This window comes from Silurus aristotelis (assembly GCF_946808225.1).
Source record: "Silurus aristotelis genome assembly, chromosome: 8".
NCBI lineage: Eukaryota > Metazoa > Chordata > Actinopteri > Siluriformes > Siluridae > Silurus > Silurus aristotelis.
In genome coordinates, this window is record NC_139581.1 from 21,731,776 (window position 1) to 21,750,051 (window position 18,276).

The following is an 18,276-nucleotide window of genomic DNA, read 5'->3' on the forward strand; positions in this document are numbered from 1 at the left end:
ACACTTTTCTTCCTGATTTTATATAAATTTTTCATAATCGAATTATCAAATATATTACAGACAATTGCTAAAAGTGTCCAATTATTTCCAAATCCTGTGTAAGCAACTGCAACATCCTTCTTCCTGATTTTATATATTTTTTAATTACTAAATTATCAAATCAATTACAGTAAATTGCTAAAATATCCAATAATTTCCAAATCATTTATTTATTTATTTTATTTATTGCTCCCGAGAAAATTGTTGTTTTTTTGGCACTCTTTTAGACAATTGATTTGTAGACAAATAATTATTTGTGAAATAAAGTCTTTAGCATAAATATGCTGCTTTTTGCACATGGGTGTGTCAGTGTTGTTTTGTTCCAAGTCAAATAAATATATCAAGGTGCCATGTATAAACAAAAAAGTGGGTTAAAAATATTCTCAAAAAATCCAACCTTTTTTTCATTATAGTGTCTAAAATAATAGAAAGCCTTTTTTCCCAGACATTAATTTTTTTTATGTTAAATTTGAATAAAAAAAAAAAAAGAACATTTGTGCAATACTTGCTCTAATGCTTTTAGAACACATTAACTTATTTACTTTTGTATACAGCTACAGAAATGAAAGAATACAAAATGAACAGTTTTCTAAAATGGTGTTCAAATAGGTGGTCTGTAGTGTTGGCTATTAAATTAGAAACTAAGTTCATTTCCTTTGCCTGTTTTCATTTTCACAGTATGGTGTCAATGAGCTGCATAATTTCTCCTCACTTTCACACACACACACACTCTCAAACATGCACACCCCTCAGAAGCCTACAATCAATATGTATCATTTCACAACAAATAAATGCAAGATATAAATATGGAGAAAAAAGATATGACAGTTTCACACGAATGGGTTAAGTCTGATATTAGAGTAATGTAAACATTTTACCTTTTAATGGGGAAATTGGGGACTTTCCTTCCCAAGGCTCAGCAGAGACCTGCAGTAAGTGTGTCTCTGTAACATTCACAGCTGAGTATACAACAGCAATCTTGTCTCGTTGTCACTATGTAAAAACAACAAAATTGTCACAACAGCATAATAAAGCTGACTTTCACCCTGAAAGTGAACCTCAGTCAATGGACAGCATAAAAGGGGACCAACTAGACAAGAGTGAGGTCAGTACTGACCTCTAGACCAAAAATGATGGGCCTGTGACAAAGCTCTGTTTGATCATTCAGTTATTTGTTGACAGTTTATCAATTGTGAGCAATGTTTCTAAAGTGTAGTAATAACTGCAGTATTTGAAGACAAACCTTACTGTTATATGATCTGGATCCAGTTTTGTTTCTATATATATTTATGTTTGTATAGTATAATTTTACTATTAATGACATATTGTCACTGTTCACTGTTATATACTGTATGTAGCCAATTAGTTTCCAATTACTGTCTGTGCAATTGTATCTCTCTGTGATGCCCTGCACTGGAATAACCTTCACACACTGTATTCTTATGACCACTCTTTCCAGAACAGGCTCTGAAGTCACCACAACACTGACCTTGCTGCTATAACTATAAACAAGATACTAAAATCTAGTCTTTTCATATGCCTGGTTTTTCTAACATTTTTTATTCTATTTCTTTATCAATTTGTTTGCTAATAAATTAACTGGGTTACTCCTTATAACTGACACAAACTTGATTCATAAGGAACACAGCTCCCAAAATACAGCGTGGCCTACAAACATGGCCACCGAGGACTATAACTCAGCCATCGCAAACACTTTCATGTTCATGTTCACTTGAGTATACACACTTGATCAGTCACACACAATATAAGCACTTTTACTACATGTAGGCTTCATGGATTTGCAGATTGTATAAATATTGTTATCCTGATTTATGGCCTGGTTTATGACTGAAATTATCATTTTTCGTTTTAAATAAGGAAAACTTTATTTTGATTTAAGCTCAGCATCCACACCTGCATTTCACCTATTCTCATGAAATGCAAACACTACTAACATAACTGCAGTGGAGAGCTACTTTTATTGGCGTGAGTAAATTCGGGAGCACCAGCACCTAGAACTACTTGCCAAGAGCACCAAGAAATTTCCATTTCATGGGGAAACACCCACCTATGAGCCCAGCAACTGAGAGTGGCTCTCCACACAGGAGGTTTAAGAAATCTGGCAGTTCAACGATGTCACCTATAAGCTGGAACTGCCATGTCACAGGAGTTTAGCTGTTTCATTTCATGATAAACCATGTTCCCAATCCCCCTATCCTCACAGAATATCTTGACACGAAAAACCTGCCGTACATCAATAAGGAGTTCTTAGACTCACCACACAGGCAAGGTAAACTGTAGTACCCCATAGACTGGCAAGTCTACAGACCTCAGTAGAAATGCGGGGGTCCCATCCATAATGTACCCTTCTGCACTTCAGTGTTCGCCACCTAAATTTCCCAGTGGGGAAGCCAATGGGAAAGTTAGCTCCCAGAGTTAGAATTTGGGGGTGGGTTTTTTGTCTTGTTTTTTCCGAAATCAAAATATAAAGGCAGCATATAAAGAGATTTGTCTTTTATATATATATATATATATATATATATATATATATATATATATATATATATATATATATATATATATATATATATATATATATATATATATAAAAATAATTAAATAGTGGTTTGTTGTGTAAAAGTTGCACTAGAAGTAAAATTCGTTCTCTAATAAAGGAGCAGGTTTTAAAAAATGTTTGTGAATAAAACTATTTTCTCTTTTAGGATGGAAGTTTTACATTTACATATACATTTTATTTGCTCTTAATATAAAAGCTTGAATGTTAAAAGTTTAAACTTGGTTACTTCTCCGCACACAAGCCTGTGTAGTCTTTTGGGAAACAATATTAGAAAGAAGAGTGAGTTTATGCTTTTTTTTATATTCATTTAAGAACGTTGTGTATTTCAATTTGTCTGGAAGAGAAAATGATCTAAGTGCCTTTGTACTAATTTCCACCTTTGAAAAATCAATCATATGCAGTCTTATTCAATTTCTGAGTCAGAAATGAGCTTCTAGCAAAGACAGCAAAGTTATTAGTGCTGAATTGTGAAAACCGGGACAATAAGTGTCATAAAACCCTCTGCCATCTACCCAGACCTAGAGGAGTTCTCACCTCCAAGTATGAGACTGAGAATGAGATGAGATTTCAAAAGTAGTCATATTTTGTAAGTGCAATTATGATTTACATTTTATCATTTAGAATGCCTGATATAACTAACACTGGCCATTGTGTTACTTTCATATCGCCGTTTACCAAAAGCATAAAGCTCTAAATTGTGATGCTTATGAGGATCTCAGCCTGACCCAAATATATAATTCTATTTTATGACAATAGTTTTTAAACCTGTATACACGGCCCAGCCTGCAGCTCATGGAACCATGACCTTATCTAGCTAGCCTATAACTTGGATTTTTGAACCTATTATATTTAGCTTGATCATGAGAACATACAATATACAACTACATAATACAGCATCTATCTTTAAAAAAAAAAATACACACTTTTCTGTGTTAGTTTTGAAAACTTTGTCTCATTCTGCCTTATTACACCATTGCATCAACCAGGAGTTCTCAGGCCCTTCTACATTTCACTATGTGCCAAGATTGCCTTTATTATGTTATGTCAGTAGTTATCTTCTAGTTAATTAACAATAATTATAAAATAATATGAGTTAAATAACTAATTAATATTGACTTATGCAGCCCTACATGAAATTATCTACTTGCTTATGAGTTTGTCTCTGAACAATTTTTTTTTTTTATTTTACCTGAAAATCTACTTTTAAAGGAAGTACAACTTTGACAATCCTTGATTATGTATCCCACATTTCCATTGGAATCCTGCCAGATTCCAGAGGGTACTCAGGAATATTTTTTTCTAATTTTTCATTGGTCCTGAGTTCAAACCATGCATACAAATAAAACAAAATGAAACCAAGTAAATGTAATGGTGTCCTGCAGTGTGACACATTTTAATTCAAAATACTTAAAAAATGATATTGCACTTTTCTTTACATTTTTCTATTAACGCAGATGTCCAGGGATTGTTTATATTTTGTAACATTAAATTCATAACATTTTTGAACTAAGATTTTATGAGACAACCTAATCAATTATTTGTAGTTAAAATACTCAAGTCTGTGGCCGTGACATGAGTCTACACAAAGTCTTATTAAAACTTGTGAATTACCATAGTTGAAGAAATTATGATGCAATTGTTTCACCTTTTTTCCCAAGCCAAAGTTAACCTATTATGGTTTACAGTAAGTAAAATGGAGTTTGCCCAAAGTAGTAGAATTGACAACCTCCACACCTCCTGGAGTGAATTTAAAACAATGTTAATGAGCACCCCGAAAAAAAGGCACTCTAGGCAACCTGTATGTTACTCTGGCATTTATTCAAACTCAAATCTGCTCTGAAGCAAAGGGTAATGAGGTGATTGTATGCTTTAAGCAAACTTAAAGTAAATTGTGTTGCCCAAAAACATATATAACAAGGTGAACAGGAAGCTCAAAATGTACTTTCATCAGCACAATTTTCCAAATTCAACCCATTATACTAGTTAATAATGTTAAAATGGTGAACTTCCCATACAACTTAGACATCAGTTGTTACCATTTTTCTAATAACAACTAATCAGCTAACAAACAAATTTGTCATTGTGTTAAATTTGGCAAGACATGTTGTGCAGTACAAGGATGCTTCAGGATTCAGGTGTTTGTTATATTGATATGAGGTTATTATGACTATGTTAATTCAAAATTTTATTCAATTTAAAATAAGTTTCAAATGATTTGTAAAGTGCTTTCAACAATAAACATTGTCTTAAAGCAGCTTTTCAGAGATAAAGAGTGATAAAGTTATTTAAAGGAGTTGATTTAGTGTCCATAATAGTTTAGATTTTAAATTTATCACCTTGCCCGCTTTTCCTTGCCTGTGGTGACTGGCAAAAAAAAACTCCCTGAGATGGCATGAGGAAGAAACCTTGAAAGGAACCAGACTGAAAGCATCCTGGCACAGAATGATTATTCATTACAGTTCCATCTTTGTTGAGGCGTGCTGTTCGGCGATAGGTGCTTAAATGCAGAAATGTTCATGCAACCTGTGGTCCTGAGCCATTGTAGTAAACTGTTGATATTAATTACAGTCTAAATCCATCATCAAAGTTCTTGAGTTTCTCACTAACTTCATGGATCTTTAGTCTGTTGATGTGGAACCATCCCCAGCTGCACAGAGTGGACTTGAATTGAAGACAACTTCATCCAACGGTAGGGGGTGTCAGGATGAATCGGACAGATCCGAAGAGAAGAATGGGATAGGAACTTTGCTCAGTGGTACCTCAGGAGCATGTTTAACTCGACATAGAAAACAAAAAAAAGAGAGGAGAGAGAGCGAGAGCGAGAGATGGAGAGAAGTGTGGTGACAGGGAAAGAGAAATAGAAATTGTTAAACAATCTTCTGTTTCATGAATGTTTAAAGACACAGGTAGGGACTCCAGCAAGACTAGCTATGGCAGAAAAACTGAAAGGAAGAGCCAAGTATATGAAATAATTAAATCTTTACAAGAAAAAAATCACAAATGTACACTATGTACAAGCTGCTGTTAATATATAAGGAACACAATAGTAAATATTGGTTAAGACCTCACTTTGCTGGTACTACAGCATCAATTCTTCATTACATGGGCTTTACACGGTGTTGAAAGCTTTTCTTTGAGATTGTGGTCCGTGTTGACGTGATTGCATCATATAATTGTTGCAGATTTGTCAGATGCACAATTCTGCTGTGAATCTCTGGTTCCACCATACCCCGAAGATGTGATATTGAATTCATGTCTGCTTATACAGAGATTCGTTTCCATGGCCATAGAACCAGTTTGAAACACTTTGTGATGCATTATCTTATTGAAAGTTGGCATTGGTTGAAATGTGGCCATAAAGCAATGCACATAGTCAGCAACAATACTCAGATAGGGTGAGACATTCAAACAATGATCACATGGTGTTAAAGGGGCCAAGTACAGTATATACCAATATACCTTACCAGCCTGTACTATTGAAAGAAGGGAAGTTAAGTGCATGCATTCATTCTGTTGGTGCCAAAGTTGGCCCTACTATCAGTGAATTGCAGCATAAATCTAAATTTGCCAGACCAGACATTTGTTGAGCCTGTGCTTACAATAGCATCATATTCCTGTACTTGGTGACAGGAGTAGAACTCAATGTGATCTCCTGCTGTAGCTTCCCCTCCTCAGGCTTTAATATGTTTAGTGTTCTTGGATACTTTTCTGCTCATTATTGTTACAAAGAGTAGTTATCTGATTTGTTGTAACTTCCTTGTCAGCTTCTGTAGTCTGGCCATTCTCTTCTGAACTCTTTCATCAACATGGTGTTCTCACCTGCAGAACTTTTGGAAGTTTTTTGTTTTTCTCCAATTCGATTGAAACTCTAAAGATTTCCAAATCAACACTTATTAAAATAATGAAACCTGCCAATTTGGCACCAATATCCCTACAAGAGTCAAATGTTCCTGAACAATGGTAAAAGTCCTTGGATTTGGAGTCTAGGCATTACCCTGAATATCACTTGCAACTTAAGGCTCTCATGTACCTTGTGCTAAAGAGACTCCTAACTTTAGAAATATTGCCTGAATTTTCAGATTGTTTGAAAATTCTCTTAGCCAAACCTGCTGACACAGGCAACTAGGTTAAGGATGCTTAATATGTCTAGCCAAAATGTGCAGCTGCTCATCTAGAACCTTCCCAAGGCAGTGTCCATTCAAAATAATGCTTTGTCTGGATGAAGCTGCAAGTAAAACAATGTAAGCATCAATGGGAGGCACAAGTCCAGCCTGCTCATCATCCATTGTATTGGCAGAACATGTGCCATGGATCACAAGTGTGGGTGAAGTGGAGCCTGCCAAGACTCATAAGGAGGACAATTCTCAGACATCAAGTATCTGATTTGCACTGTCTCAGCTCCTGGATCACTGATTTATGTGAGCCATGACTGTAAGCCAAGACATTAATTCATCTAGAGAGCAACTCAGGCTGTTTTCAGAGTTTCTCGTGGCACTCAGTGCTTGTCACCAGTCTTGACTGTTTCTGAACATCAGGTTGTTTGCATCGAGGAGTCTGGGCCAGATTTAAATCTGCCAGCTGAGCATATGTGTTGGCACTGGCATTTCTTTACTGTAAATTCAAAAGATGACATCCTTAAGAGGGTCAGTGTCAAGGGAGTGGGCACAATTTTGTTGGCCATCATTTTTCACAGATTTAGGAATAGTCTGCTTTAACTAAATCCTGTAGCAGAGTTAGCAGTGACTGCTTACTGAGTGCAATATAGGCGATGGTACAATCCAAATACTGATAAAAAAAAAGTGACTGACAGTCCAAAAAAAAAAAAGTTGTGAGGGAATCCAAGCTAGAAATGGAATGGTGTGGTATAGAATGAGAAACCACTGTATGATGTTTAAGGGCTTATGTTAGTCACAAGCTTCATTTGCCCGTTTAGTAACAGGACTCACTAAAATTTTGAACACTTTTAGGGAGAGAAAAAAAAAGAAAAAGTAAAAGATAGAGAGCAGCAGAGATGAGCTCACTCATCTCTGAGAGTGTGTGCTGAAGTGAACATCAGAACTACAAACAACAGTGAGGGCTAAGTGCACTCTAAGAGTAGCAGAGAACACAAGGGGGAAAATGACTCAAGGCTAATAAACACTACAGTGCTTAGTAGGGAAATGTAGGATCAGAGAGGGTTTAGCATGATGCACAATATTTCAGAAACATAACAGCTGATATGTTGTCTGTGTGTCAAAGACAGGAACAAGTTTTTTTACATGCAAATTTAATTTATTTTAAGGTTATTAAATATCCATAAATGTTTGTATTGGAAACACTGTTGCAACTGACCACACACCATACCCTATTTTGAAATCTTTTATGCTAGCTAACCAGCTTAGCATTATCAACTAACATTCATGTTAAAGGTCAAGTACACAGTAATTCAACTAATTATTCCAACTTCGTTTCAATAGAAAAATTTAATATTTAAATAGTGATCAAATGAATACAAAACTTTATTTATTAATATGTAATTTATGGGAATACATTCTGCAGATTTGAAGTTCTTGTGTTATAACAGGCAGGCAGACGATGCAGCTCTATCCTCAATCTACCAAATCGGAAACTACAGTATCTTTGCATATTGAGTTTAATTCCTGAGATTTATACTAATGTATAATGACATTGTCAGGAATAGAATAAAATGTTTTTAACACAAATCTACATTATTTTTTTTTTGTCTAAAAATATTTTATCCAGTATTTCCACCCTCTTTAGATCCAGATGAGACATAATTGAAAATCAATTAAATTCACATGAATTTGTAGTGTTTTTAAACAATAGAAGTTGTCACAAAGCTCTGAATTTTGGATGTAGATTTAGATTCCTAATGAGCAAGCCAGAGGCAACAATAGCGAAAAAAAAGAAAAGAAAAAAACGAAAACCTCTCTGAGATACGGTGTACAGATACAACATGAGGAAGAAATCTGGAGAGGAACCAGCATGATGGTCTAATCAGGCAAAATTATTATACATTATGGCAAAGGAGGATGTAGTGAGGAAACAAACTATTTCAAGGCGCAATGCTGAACATTCACAGTGAGATGTCTTCATCGAAACAGAAAAGTGAAGGTGGTATGGAAGTGAAGAAAAATGTAATTGACAACAACAACAACAAAAAAAGACAAGAAAAGAATGAAATGCATCAGTGCACTGAATGTTAATTTTACGTTTGTTTATGGTGATTAGTTTCTTTATGCTATCAGAAGGTGTTACATTAACAGCCATTGGGGCAAAGGTTCATTTTCCGTGTATTAAAGTTTGCATCATTAAAAAATGCATTGCATCATAAAAAAAAAAAAAAAATATATATATATATTTATATATATATAGTATGATAATGTCACCCAGGAATGCTTTGTGTGGTTACTGATACTATTTTTTAATTACATCCCTCTCTTTTTTCTCTTTCTTAAAAAAAATAGAAGTTATACTTATATAATTTTTTTCACTGGCTTTTTTGTGGAGCAAAGGAATTGTGCCTTCTGAAATAGTGATTAGTGATTATAAAACATTTATAATGGTGCAGTTTAATTTGGAATAAGAAGATGGCCTAAAGGGAACATAATGATATAGATCCTTAATTTGATGCTATATTTTTATACAGTGTAGAATTGTACATCATAATAGAGTTCTTTACAGTGTACTGCATTAGAGATGGTGATGTCTTGAGTGTGTGACCTAACTCCACATTCTCCGACGGTGCATCATTAATATTATAAGAATTAAAGATTCTTCAACTTTTCTTCTTGCAGGGTCAGAGAAGGTGGGTTATGACCACGGAAGAGAAAAACAGTCTACAGTATATGACAACCCTCAGAAGCTCATGCATTGGCCTTTTTTTGTGTGTGTGTGTTACCTTTCAGAATGTGTGAACTTTCTTACACCGATGCTGCGGGTGAGGATGTCTGCAGGCTGTTGAACGGCAGAAGTAAAAAAAGATCTCACTCATTTATTCCACTGATTTGTGGGACTAAACAAGTCATAGAGCATTTAATACTGACGATTAAATAGATTTTAAATTTCACCTGCATTTTAAGGAGAAAAATTGCAGTTTATTTTTACGACCTGTTGGAAAATACTGATTTAGGATTCAGATTAGGCAATTCAGATTCTCTAGTATGTGAATGTATGTGCATGGTATCTTTGAAAGTATGTGCAATTTTGTTTAGCTATTCATTTGGGGAATTGAAATAATTTAATTCATAATTATTATGATTATTGTTATTGATTAATGTTACTATACAGTGTGTGTAATTCGGTTTAAGTCAGGATCATATTAGAATTGTGGTTTTTTTTACAGAGCTTTCTTAATATGCTTTATTTTTATTTCTTTTCCTATAAGTATGATTATTTGTATTTCTTCTTTTTTTATAAATGGCTCAGATACATCATGGTCTGGAAAGAGAGACCATCATGTAAAAAAATGCACATTAACTCTGGATTTTAAATTATATTATATTATATTATATTATATTATATTATATTATATTATATTATATTATATTATATTATATTATATTATAATGCCTTCAATGGTTTAAAAAACTGCATCAAGACTATGTTTTGATTCATTTAAATTCATATTTCCCAAAAATGTATATTATAAGTATATACGTAAATGCCCTTTTTATAATAATAACAGTCAGTGTGGCCACTATTATGATATATGAAAAAGAGTGAATTTTTCTCTTTAGTTTTTCTTTCCCTCCTCACTGCAATACATTTTGAATGATTCATTGCTTTGTTGTCCATACATCATCCTAAATTTGATTTCAGCATTTTAGCGCAAAAGGCTATTGCAGCATACAAAGAACATAACAAAGCTTATTTATCACACTAATAACAAACACATGATTTTTCCAACAACTACACTTCTAGAATACAAGACTAGACTACGGACTATCCATATAAAAGTCACATGTGGGTTATAGGAAAGGCTACTGACTGTGTGTGTGTGTGTGTGTGTGTGTGTGTGTGTGTGTGTGTGTGTGTGTGTGTGTGTGTGTGTGTGTGTGTGTGTGTGTTGTTCTTTTACCATGAAATGTTGAAAGCTAAATAAAAGACTAATCCTGAGTCTGATTTCACACCTCATTTTTAGACCGAAAACATCATAAAAATAGTCTAAATTGAACATATTCTTTCATGTAATGCATTTTAAAGCATAATTAAGAAATTATGAAAATAGCAAGATATATATAATTACATGTTTAATATAATTGTGTATAATTATATATTATGTATAATTACATAGTATATTTAATGTGTAACAGGTAATTTGCTACCTAAGAAACAAAGGGTTCTTACAACCCACACGTGCATGTGTAATGTTACTCTGAGTTGCATATAAAACATTAATGGCAGCATGATTCTTTGGGAGCTGGTGATGAAATTATGGTGTAACCTTTATCAATGTACCAGCAAACCAGCGGTGTGCTCCTGCATATCACAGATCAGCTAGACTACTCTCAGCAATCCTACAATCTTATCAGAAATCATATATATATATATATATATATATATATATATATATATATATATATATATATATATATATATATATATATATATATGATTTCTGATAAGATTGTAGGATTGCTGAGAGTAGTAAATATATATTTTTTATATATAAATTGATCTTTATTGTAAACAAGATTATATAGATATTTCACTGAACAGTCTCTGCACTTATACTGAAGCCTAGTTTATTCATTCTAATTAATTGGATGCATCATTTAGCTCGAAGAAATTAAAAAGAATTTACCCTGACAGATAAAGATAGGACCCTGAAGTTTTCTGGGGAAATTATATAAATAATTAATATAACAATAAATATGATAATTAATTTAACAAAATATGATGATAATAATGATGATGATGATGATGATGATGATGATGATGATGATGAAGATAATGAGGATGATGATGAGGATAATGATGATGAAGAGTGGGAGTAGTAGAAAAATTTTTTGTGGTTCTAAAAGTTATTTTACTGCCTTATTAGTTTTATATAGTATCTATATATGTTAAATAAATTATGAATCAATGTTATTATTGTTAATGCTATACGTTGTTTATAAAACAAAATAATGATATATATATATATATAAAATATAAAACAAACATATATACGAAGAAAATATGCATGTATATATATCTATTTCTCTCTCTCTCTCTCTCTCTCTCTCTCTCTCTCACACACACACACACACACACACACACACACACTCACACACACTCACACACACACACACACACACACACACACACACATATATATATGTATATGTATATATATATATATATATATATATATATATATATATATATATATATATATATATATATATATATATATATATATATATATGCATACATTATATTTGATATTATATTACAATATATTACATTTATGTGCGTGTATGTGTGTGTGTGTGTGTGTGTGTGTGTGTGTGTGTGTGTGTGAGAGAGAGAAAGAGAGAGAGAGAGAGAGAGAGAGAGAGAGAGAGAGAGAGAGAGAGAGAGAGAGAGAGAGAGAGAGAGATTGTATGTTATGATTGTTCTTATTATTTTGATCTAGTGGCTCTTTCGATATTTAGTGTAAGACACAACCACACCCACGCAAACACGCCCACTCACACACACACACACACACACACACCTGTCCACGGGACGGACATACATACATACATACATACATACATACATACATACATACATACATACATATATACATACACACACACAGACAGACAGACAGACAGACAGACAGACAGACAGACAGAGAGATAGATAGATAGATAGATAGATAGATAGATAGATAGATAGATAGATAGATAGATAGATAGATAGATAGATAGATAGATAGATAGATCGCTTTGAAGTGCTTCTCGGTCATGTTTTGGGTCAGATCAGGTTTCAGGGTGATTTTTGGGAGGAGTTTTAAAGTTGATAAGTTTTGCACTCCCTCCACCCCAGCCATAAAGCGCGCGCGCGCGCGCGCACACACACACACACACACACACACTGTACATGCTTAATGTCCTGCATGTGTCCGTCGTTTTAGCACATTACAGCGTGTCTGGGAGAGTCTGAGGCGTTTAGACAGCATGCGCTGTGCCTTGAGCTCTGACAGCCTCCTCCCCCTCAGGCTACACTTCCTGAGACGGATTGTCACATCCGAGAATGAAAGTATATTTCCCCCAAACAAAAACAAGTTTTTTTTTTTTTTCTTTTTCGAGGATGATTTTTCACTTCCCAAACAATATACTATAGGAGCGAAACTTCTCAACACGGAAGCGTAGGTTATGGACAAGAGTGGCAACAGAGTTTGAACACAAGGCAAAACTCCAGCAGATCTGATGCAACACTCGTGCAACCGGCTCCCGCTCCAAACTGTACAGCTCCAGTGTCCTTCCTCTGCGCCTCTCATTAACTAGTCCTCTCTGTCTCTCCGCCTTTAAACGGACTCTCATTCATTTGATCAGCTTTTATAGCTCCATCCTTCTTAACAAAACCAGTCCAACTTTCAATCCTTCGGAAGAACTATACATTAATAGTTATAATAATGATAGAAATTGATAGAAATATCTCTATCAGGTTATAACTCATTATAATAAATGGTTTATAGCGGGGTATTATAGCAACTCTGCTCGCGGTCATTATAGTTCAGAGCGGCGCGGATTGATTTGAGTGGGTGTGATCAGGCTGGATTGTATAGGCGTAGTGCTCCCTGGTGCCCAAAAGTTTTTTAGAAAGCTTTTTGAAATCCTTCTCCAGATCCTCTTCAACATCAAATCTTTTCAACGACAGCAGAAGAGATGCTTTATTAATTTCGCCCCTTTTTTTTTCTCCTCCTTGTGCTGGAGTTTTAACCGCGTGGACAAGATCATTTCAGCCCACATCAACATGGAGTAAGTGTTCACTTTGTTTTTGTTTTTGTTTTTTTTCTCATCCTAGACTATTACAGAAAACGCCCGAGGTGTAAACACTTTGCGTTTACTTGGTTTTAATTTTTTTACATAAATAGATCAACAAAAATAAACTTTGTTGTGATCATGTTTTGCTCTATAGAACAGTATTTGGGTAAATCCCTTTCTTTAAGGATTTGTTTTAGAGGATCATCATCTCACAGAAAAATCACTACTTCTTTATTTTTGTATGCAAATGTTCGATTTTTTATTTTTTGGTTGTTTATTAGTTTTAAAATTATTTTCCTTTACTTAACAGCTGTTCTGCTCTGTCCTGGTTTATGTCATTAATTACTCTCCTGACAGCCAGTGGTCCAGAAACCACGTGACTTCTTCTCTTCTCTCTTGGCACTTATGATTTTGTTCAATCTGTTGAGACTCCTAAATCTATAACTATAATAAAAATAAAAAAAAAACTGATTTGTTAGGGATAATCCAAGTCTTGCATTTTGTGTTACATTGATTGTGTATGGAGAAAGAAAAAAAAAAAAAAATCTAGATTGAAACCTGTTATAATATTCATCCTTAAATAAATCAACTCTCCCCAAACGTTTTCAAAATGAAACCTGCAAATACAAATGAGGATTAAAAAATTTTGAAAGGGAAAATTATTTGAAAAGAATAAAAAAAAAAAAAAAACCTGCATAATAATGCAATACATGTAACACATGTAATAGAGTCATGATTAACCCCCACATAACTGGTGTTTTTTTTTCTCCCCTGGTGTCCTTTATAGGTATCAGTTCTCCTTGCCATTGCGCTGTGTGAAGCAATCCTTGAATTCTGACACGTTCGAGTACACAGTCGAGTACTTCAATCAAATCGGAGAACATTGTGGCAGCATAGACCCTGTTCTGCAAAATTCCCCTCATTTGCAAAGCCGACCTCCGAATTCTCTCTTTCCCACTGGCTAATGACAGCCAATCCCAGAAAAGAGGGGAGGAGTCAACACAGACTTACGGACGTACATTGGTAAGCAGAGAGATGATATTTTATTTTACCTGATAGTCGGTGGACACCGCACTGCAGTATATGTGTTAATGGCGTACCGTAAGTAAAGCTAATGACTTTATTTTGTGTTGTTTCTTTTGTTATGCTTTGCTGGTGAATGTGTGTGTGTGTGTGTGTGTGTGTGTGTGTGTGTGTGTGTGTGTGTGTGTGTGTGGTATGTTTATTGGAGCTACAGTTTGAAATTCATAATTACATGCCGACCTGATAGAATTGGGTGCGTAGGTATGTTTAGTAGCAGTAAGTCGAAGTGACTTTCGAAATTGATTTTTGTATTTTTCGGAATCTTTTATCCGAGTTTATAGTTTACCGTTATTTAACGTTTGCATTCTAATTTTCAGATTGGATGACAGAACATTTCGACACCTACCCCCTTTCAGCATCAACTGAATCGTCTCCTGGCTCATCGATTCCACCATCCCCCTTGGAACATGATGTCCAGGTGCCCTCGGATTTGGAGGTCATGACCTCCCTCCTGAAAGAAGAACTTGCCCAACTCGAGGATTATTACCTATTTGAATCAACGCCCATGAAAGCAGACAAATGGCAAAAATGTGATAAAGGCTACCAAGCGATGTCTGCGCCATCATACTACCAGTTACCTTGCACTTCATACAATGTGAACCAGTCCGAATCGAACCCCAGGCTTGTGACCCTAGCAACAGGTGAGCTTGACCTAAGAGGGTTTTGTGGCAGCTCTGTTGGAAGATCTAAAACATCCAGACCTGCTCCTTACAGCTACGTTCGGACCCACTCCACTAGCCAAAGGATAGCGTCAAACGGTTGCAAAGACGTGGAAGTTTTTGAGAAAGAGACTTGGACTTTCAAAGGGACTCATTCAGGGTACGCAGAGGTGGCTTTAGACCAGTGTGCTGTTGACAAGATTTTTGGGAGGAACCATATTGGTGCAAAAAAGGTTCGAGAATGTGCCATATTGCTAAAGGAAGAAGAAAAGAGGTGTCTCACTGAAGACGTTTTTTACAGATCAGAGATGGTGAAAAGTTTCGATGCAGGTGCCCCCTTGGACCCCCACCACAGGAGAGAAGGTCAAGCTCCTGCAATGAAGATGCTCGGACATGGTCACGAATCTGTCGCGATGCCCGTACTGCATTGTAGTGAAAACGGAAGTAGTCCTGCCTTTAAACACCCAGAAGTAGCTGAGTGTTACTTCAGTCAGATTACTGCCAATTTAGAACCGTATCATGGCTTTATGAATGAGGTGGATCAGCCAGTCCGGTCCGGGGCTGTCGAGTCTATGAATAGCGGTTACTCAAGCCATGAATGCCTTGTAGATCAAAGCTTTGAATGTCTGTCCGGCGACAGTGTTGGATCTTCGTTGGAGTTCCCTGCACAGAAACCAATGCAACGGCTGAGAGAAAACCTGTGCATGTTCAAGCCAGAGGTCAAAGTAAGTTGCCTGGAAAGAAGCCATGGAGAGCGCAAGCAGAAGAAAAGAGACCAGAACAAGACAGCTGCTTACAGGTATTGTGGCAACGTGCTTTACCACATTAGCAGAATGGAATAACGCATATGTTATCAACTGAAGTGTTAAACCATTGTAGCTATTAGATGAGTTGATTGTGCCATACAATAAGTAGATATTGATTTCAAGAACTTTTTTTCTTTTTTCAGTGAGAAAAATTAATATTCTTTTGCTGATAGTTTTCATTCTGCGAGGTCTAGTTTGTCTCCTCACGCAGACAACAATAGCTCAGTAACGCTGATCTGATTTGAACATATTAACACCAGGTATCGACAGCGGAAGAGGGCGGAGCAGGACTGCTTGGAGGAAGAGCTTCATGGATTGGAAGGGAAAAACAGGGAGCTGCGAGACAAAGCCGAATCTGTAGAGAGAGAGATCCAGTATGTCAAAGACCTCCTGATTGAAGTGTATAAGGCTCGGAGTCAGCGCCTCAAAGAGGATTCCAGTGCCTAAATCTGTTCTAAGCACCAGCATCAGAAAGATCAGCTTTTTTTTTTTTTTTTTGGCAAGGACCCTTTTAAAACAAGCTCTGGTAGTAAGATTGTTTTTGACGTTCAACCTAAATGATAAGACTCAAAAAAAAAAAAAAAAGAGCTCTTTGCTGGGTTTGCTAAAAAGAATTTAGCAAATTACATAATGAACACTGTGATAATAGCCTTAGGCTGACCAGTATTCTTAGTATTCTAACGAGAGCTAAATATATTATGCATTTTAACGATTCGGTTTGACTTTTTTTGCTTCTTTCATCGTTTTTTTTTTTTTTTTTTTTTTTAATTGCAATCCTCTGTGCATATTAAATCATTTATACCAAAAAAGAGAAACCAACAGCTAAACATATGCTAGCTCAGATGTTTGTTTGTTGTGTGGGGCATGATGGTATAGCTAGGATTTGTAAGAATGTGATTGCGAATAATTACTGCTATTATTTGATTTGCGCTGTAACTATAGAGCCCTGTAATGTTAAGTGTATATCATTTTCGATTTTATCAACATTTTTTTTTTTTTTTTTTTTTTTTTGGGGGGGGGGGGTATTTTTCATATTTGATTTCGCTTGTACGTCTTTTAAGAGTTTTTTTTTTTTTTTTATAATCACATTTGAAAGTGTACATTATCAGCCAATGTACTGTGGTTTGAAGCACACTAGTAAGCTTTTAGATTTCTTGGTAACTTCACTGGCTCAGGTACTGAATGCATGTCAGAAATATCGAAAAAAGCATGTTAGGTTACGATTTACTGCATGACTCATTATATGACTGCATTGTACATTATGACAGCAAAGTAGACTTTGTTTCTTCCATCAGACCTTTTATTGCCATTTTCTTGATTAAAGGCTGCCATATTATTTGCTCGATTTCGTAAGGCATGGAACTGCATTAATCCGTATGAGAGGCCGTTTGCTTTCTTGTGCAGGTTTGCGGCAAACAATCACTGTCGTTTACTAAAGAGCTTAAAGACTATAGGCCTAATGTCGTTTATATTTCTAAGATATATCCAGGTGCATATTAGGTCTGTTATGAAAAGTTCACTCGTCTCAAACAGCAGATGTGTGAACCAAAATGATGGCATTTCTGTATACCGGTATTAAAATTAATTGTTTAATGTTGACAAATGCTCAGAATCTTTGTGCTTTTGAGTCTGGCTGGATTTCTTTTTGACGTTTCTGTGGCATTTGGTGAGAAAAAAATTCTACTAGAAACTCACTTCACTGCTTTGGATTATATTGTGTTAATCACGTGTATTTACTTGTGGATTTTTTTTTATTTATGTCCTACTATTTTTTAAAAGAGACAGCTAATATAAATTAAAATCAGTGAAAAACCTGAAATCTATAAATCTGTTTTATTAATGATATTTTATCTGTAATTTTTTTTTCTATTGGTATTATTTTGTACAACACTGACTCAAAACAGTGAATCTAGTGGTCATAATAACGTAATTATTACTATTATTCTTTTTTATTATTATTATTAATATTATTAATGTTGCTAGAAAATGCACAATGCAGTGCGTAAAATAGGGGATCTCAGAAAGAAAAATCACCGAACCCAAAAGCAATCATTTTACAGATCCTTGGCAGAGGAAATACAGAAAAAAATTACTTAATTTACATACAAGGTTTTATTTCTTAAAGAATTATTATTATTATTTTTTATTTT

At 35.0% G+C, this 18,276-nt stretch overlaps 1 protein-coding gene across 1 annotated transcript; it reads left to right on the top strand.

The window, feature by feature from the left end:
- The first annotated feature begins 13,329 nt into the window (after nucleotides 1-13,329).
- Nucleotides 13,330-17,128, top strand: atf5b (activating transcription factor 5b). The gene is made up of 4 exons (XM_083547645.1): nucleotides 13,330-13,572; nucleotides 14,366-14,601; nucleotides 14,979-16,119; nucleotides 16,387-17,128. The coding sequence occupies exons 3-4, from the start codon at nucleotides 14,984-14,986 to the stop codon at nucleotides 16,571-16,573; spliced, it is 1,323 nt and encodes a 440-aa protein (XP_083403771.1). The 5' UTR covers nucleotides 13,330-13,572; nucleotides 14,366-14,601; nucleotides 14,979-14,983; the 3' UTR covers nucleotides 16,574-17,128.
- Nucleotides 17,129-18,276: the final 1,148 nt, after the last annotated feature.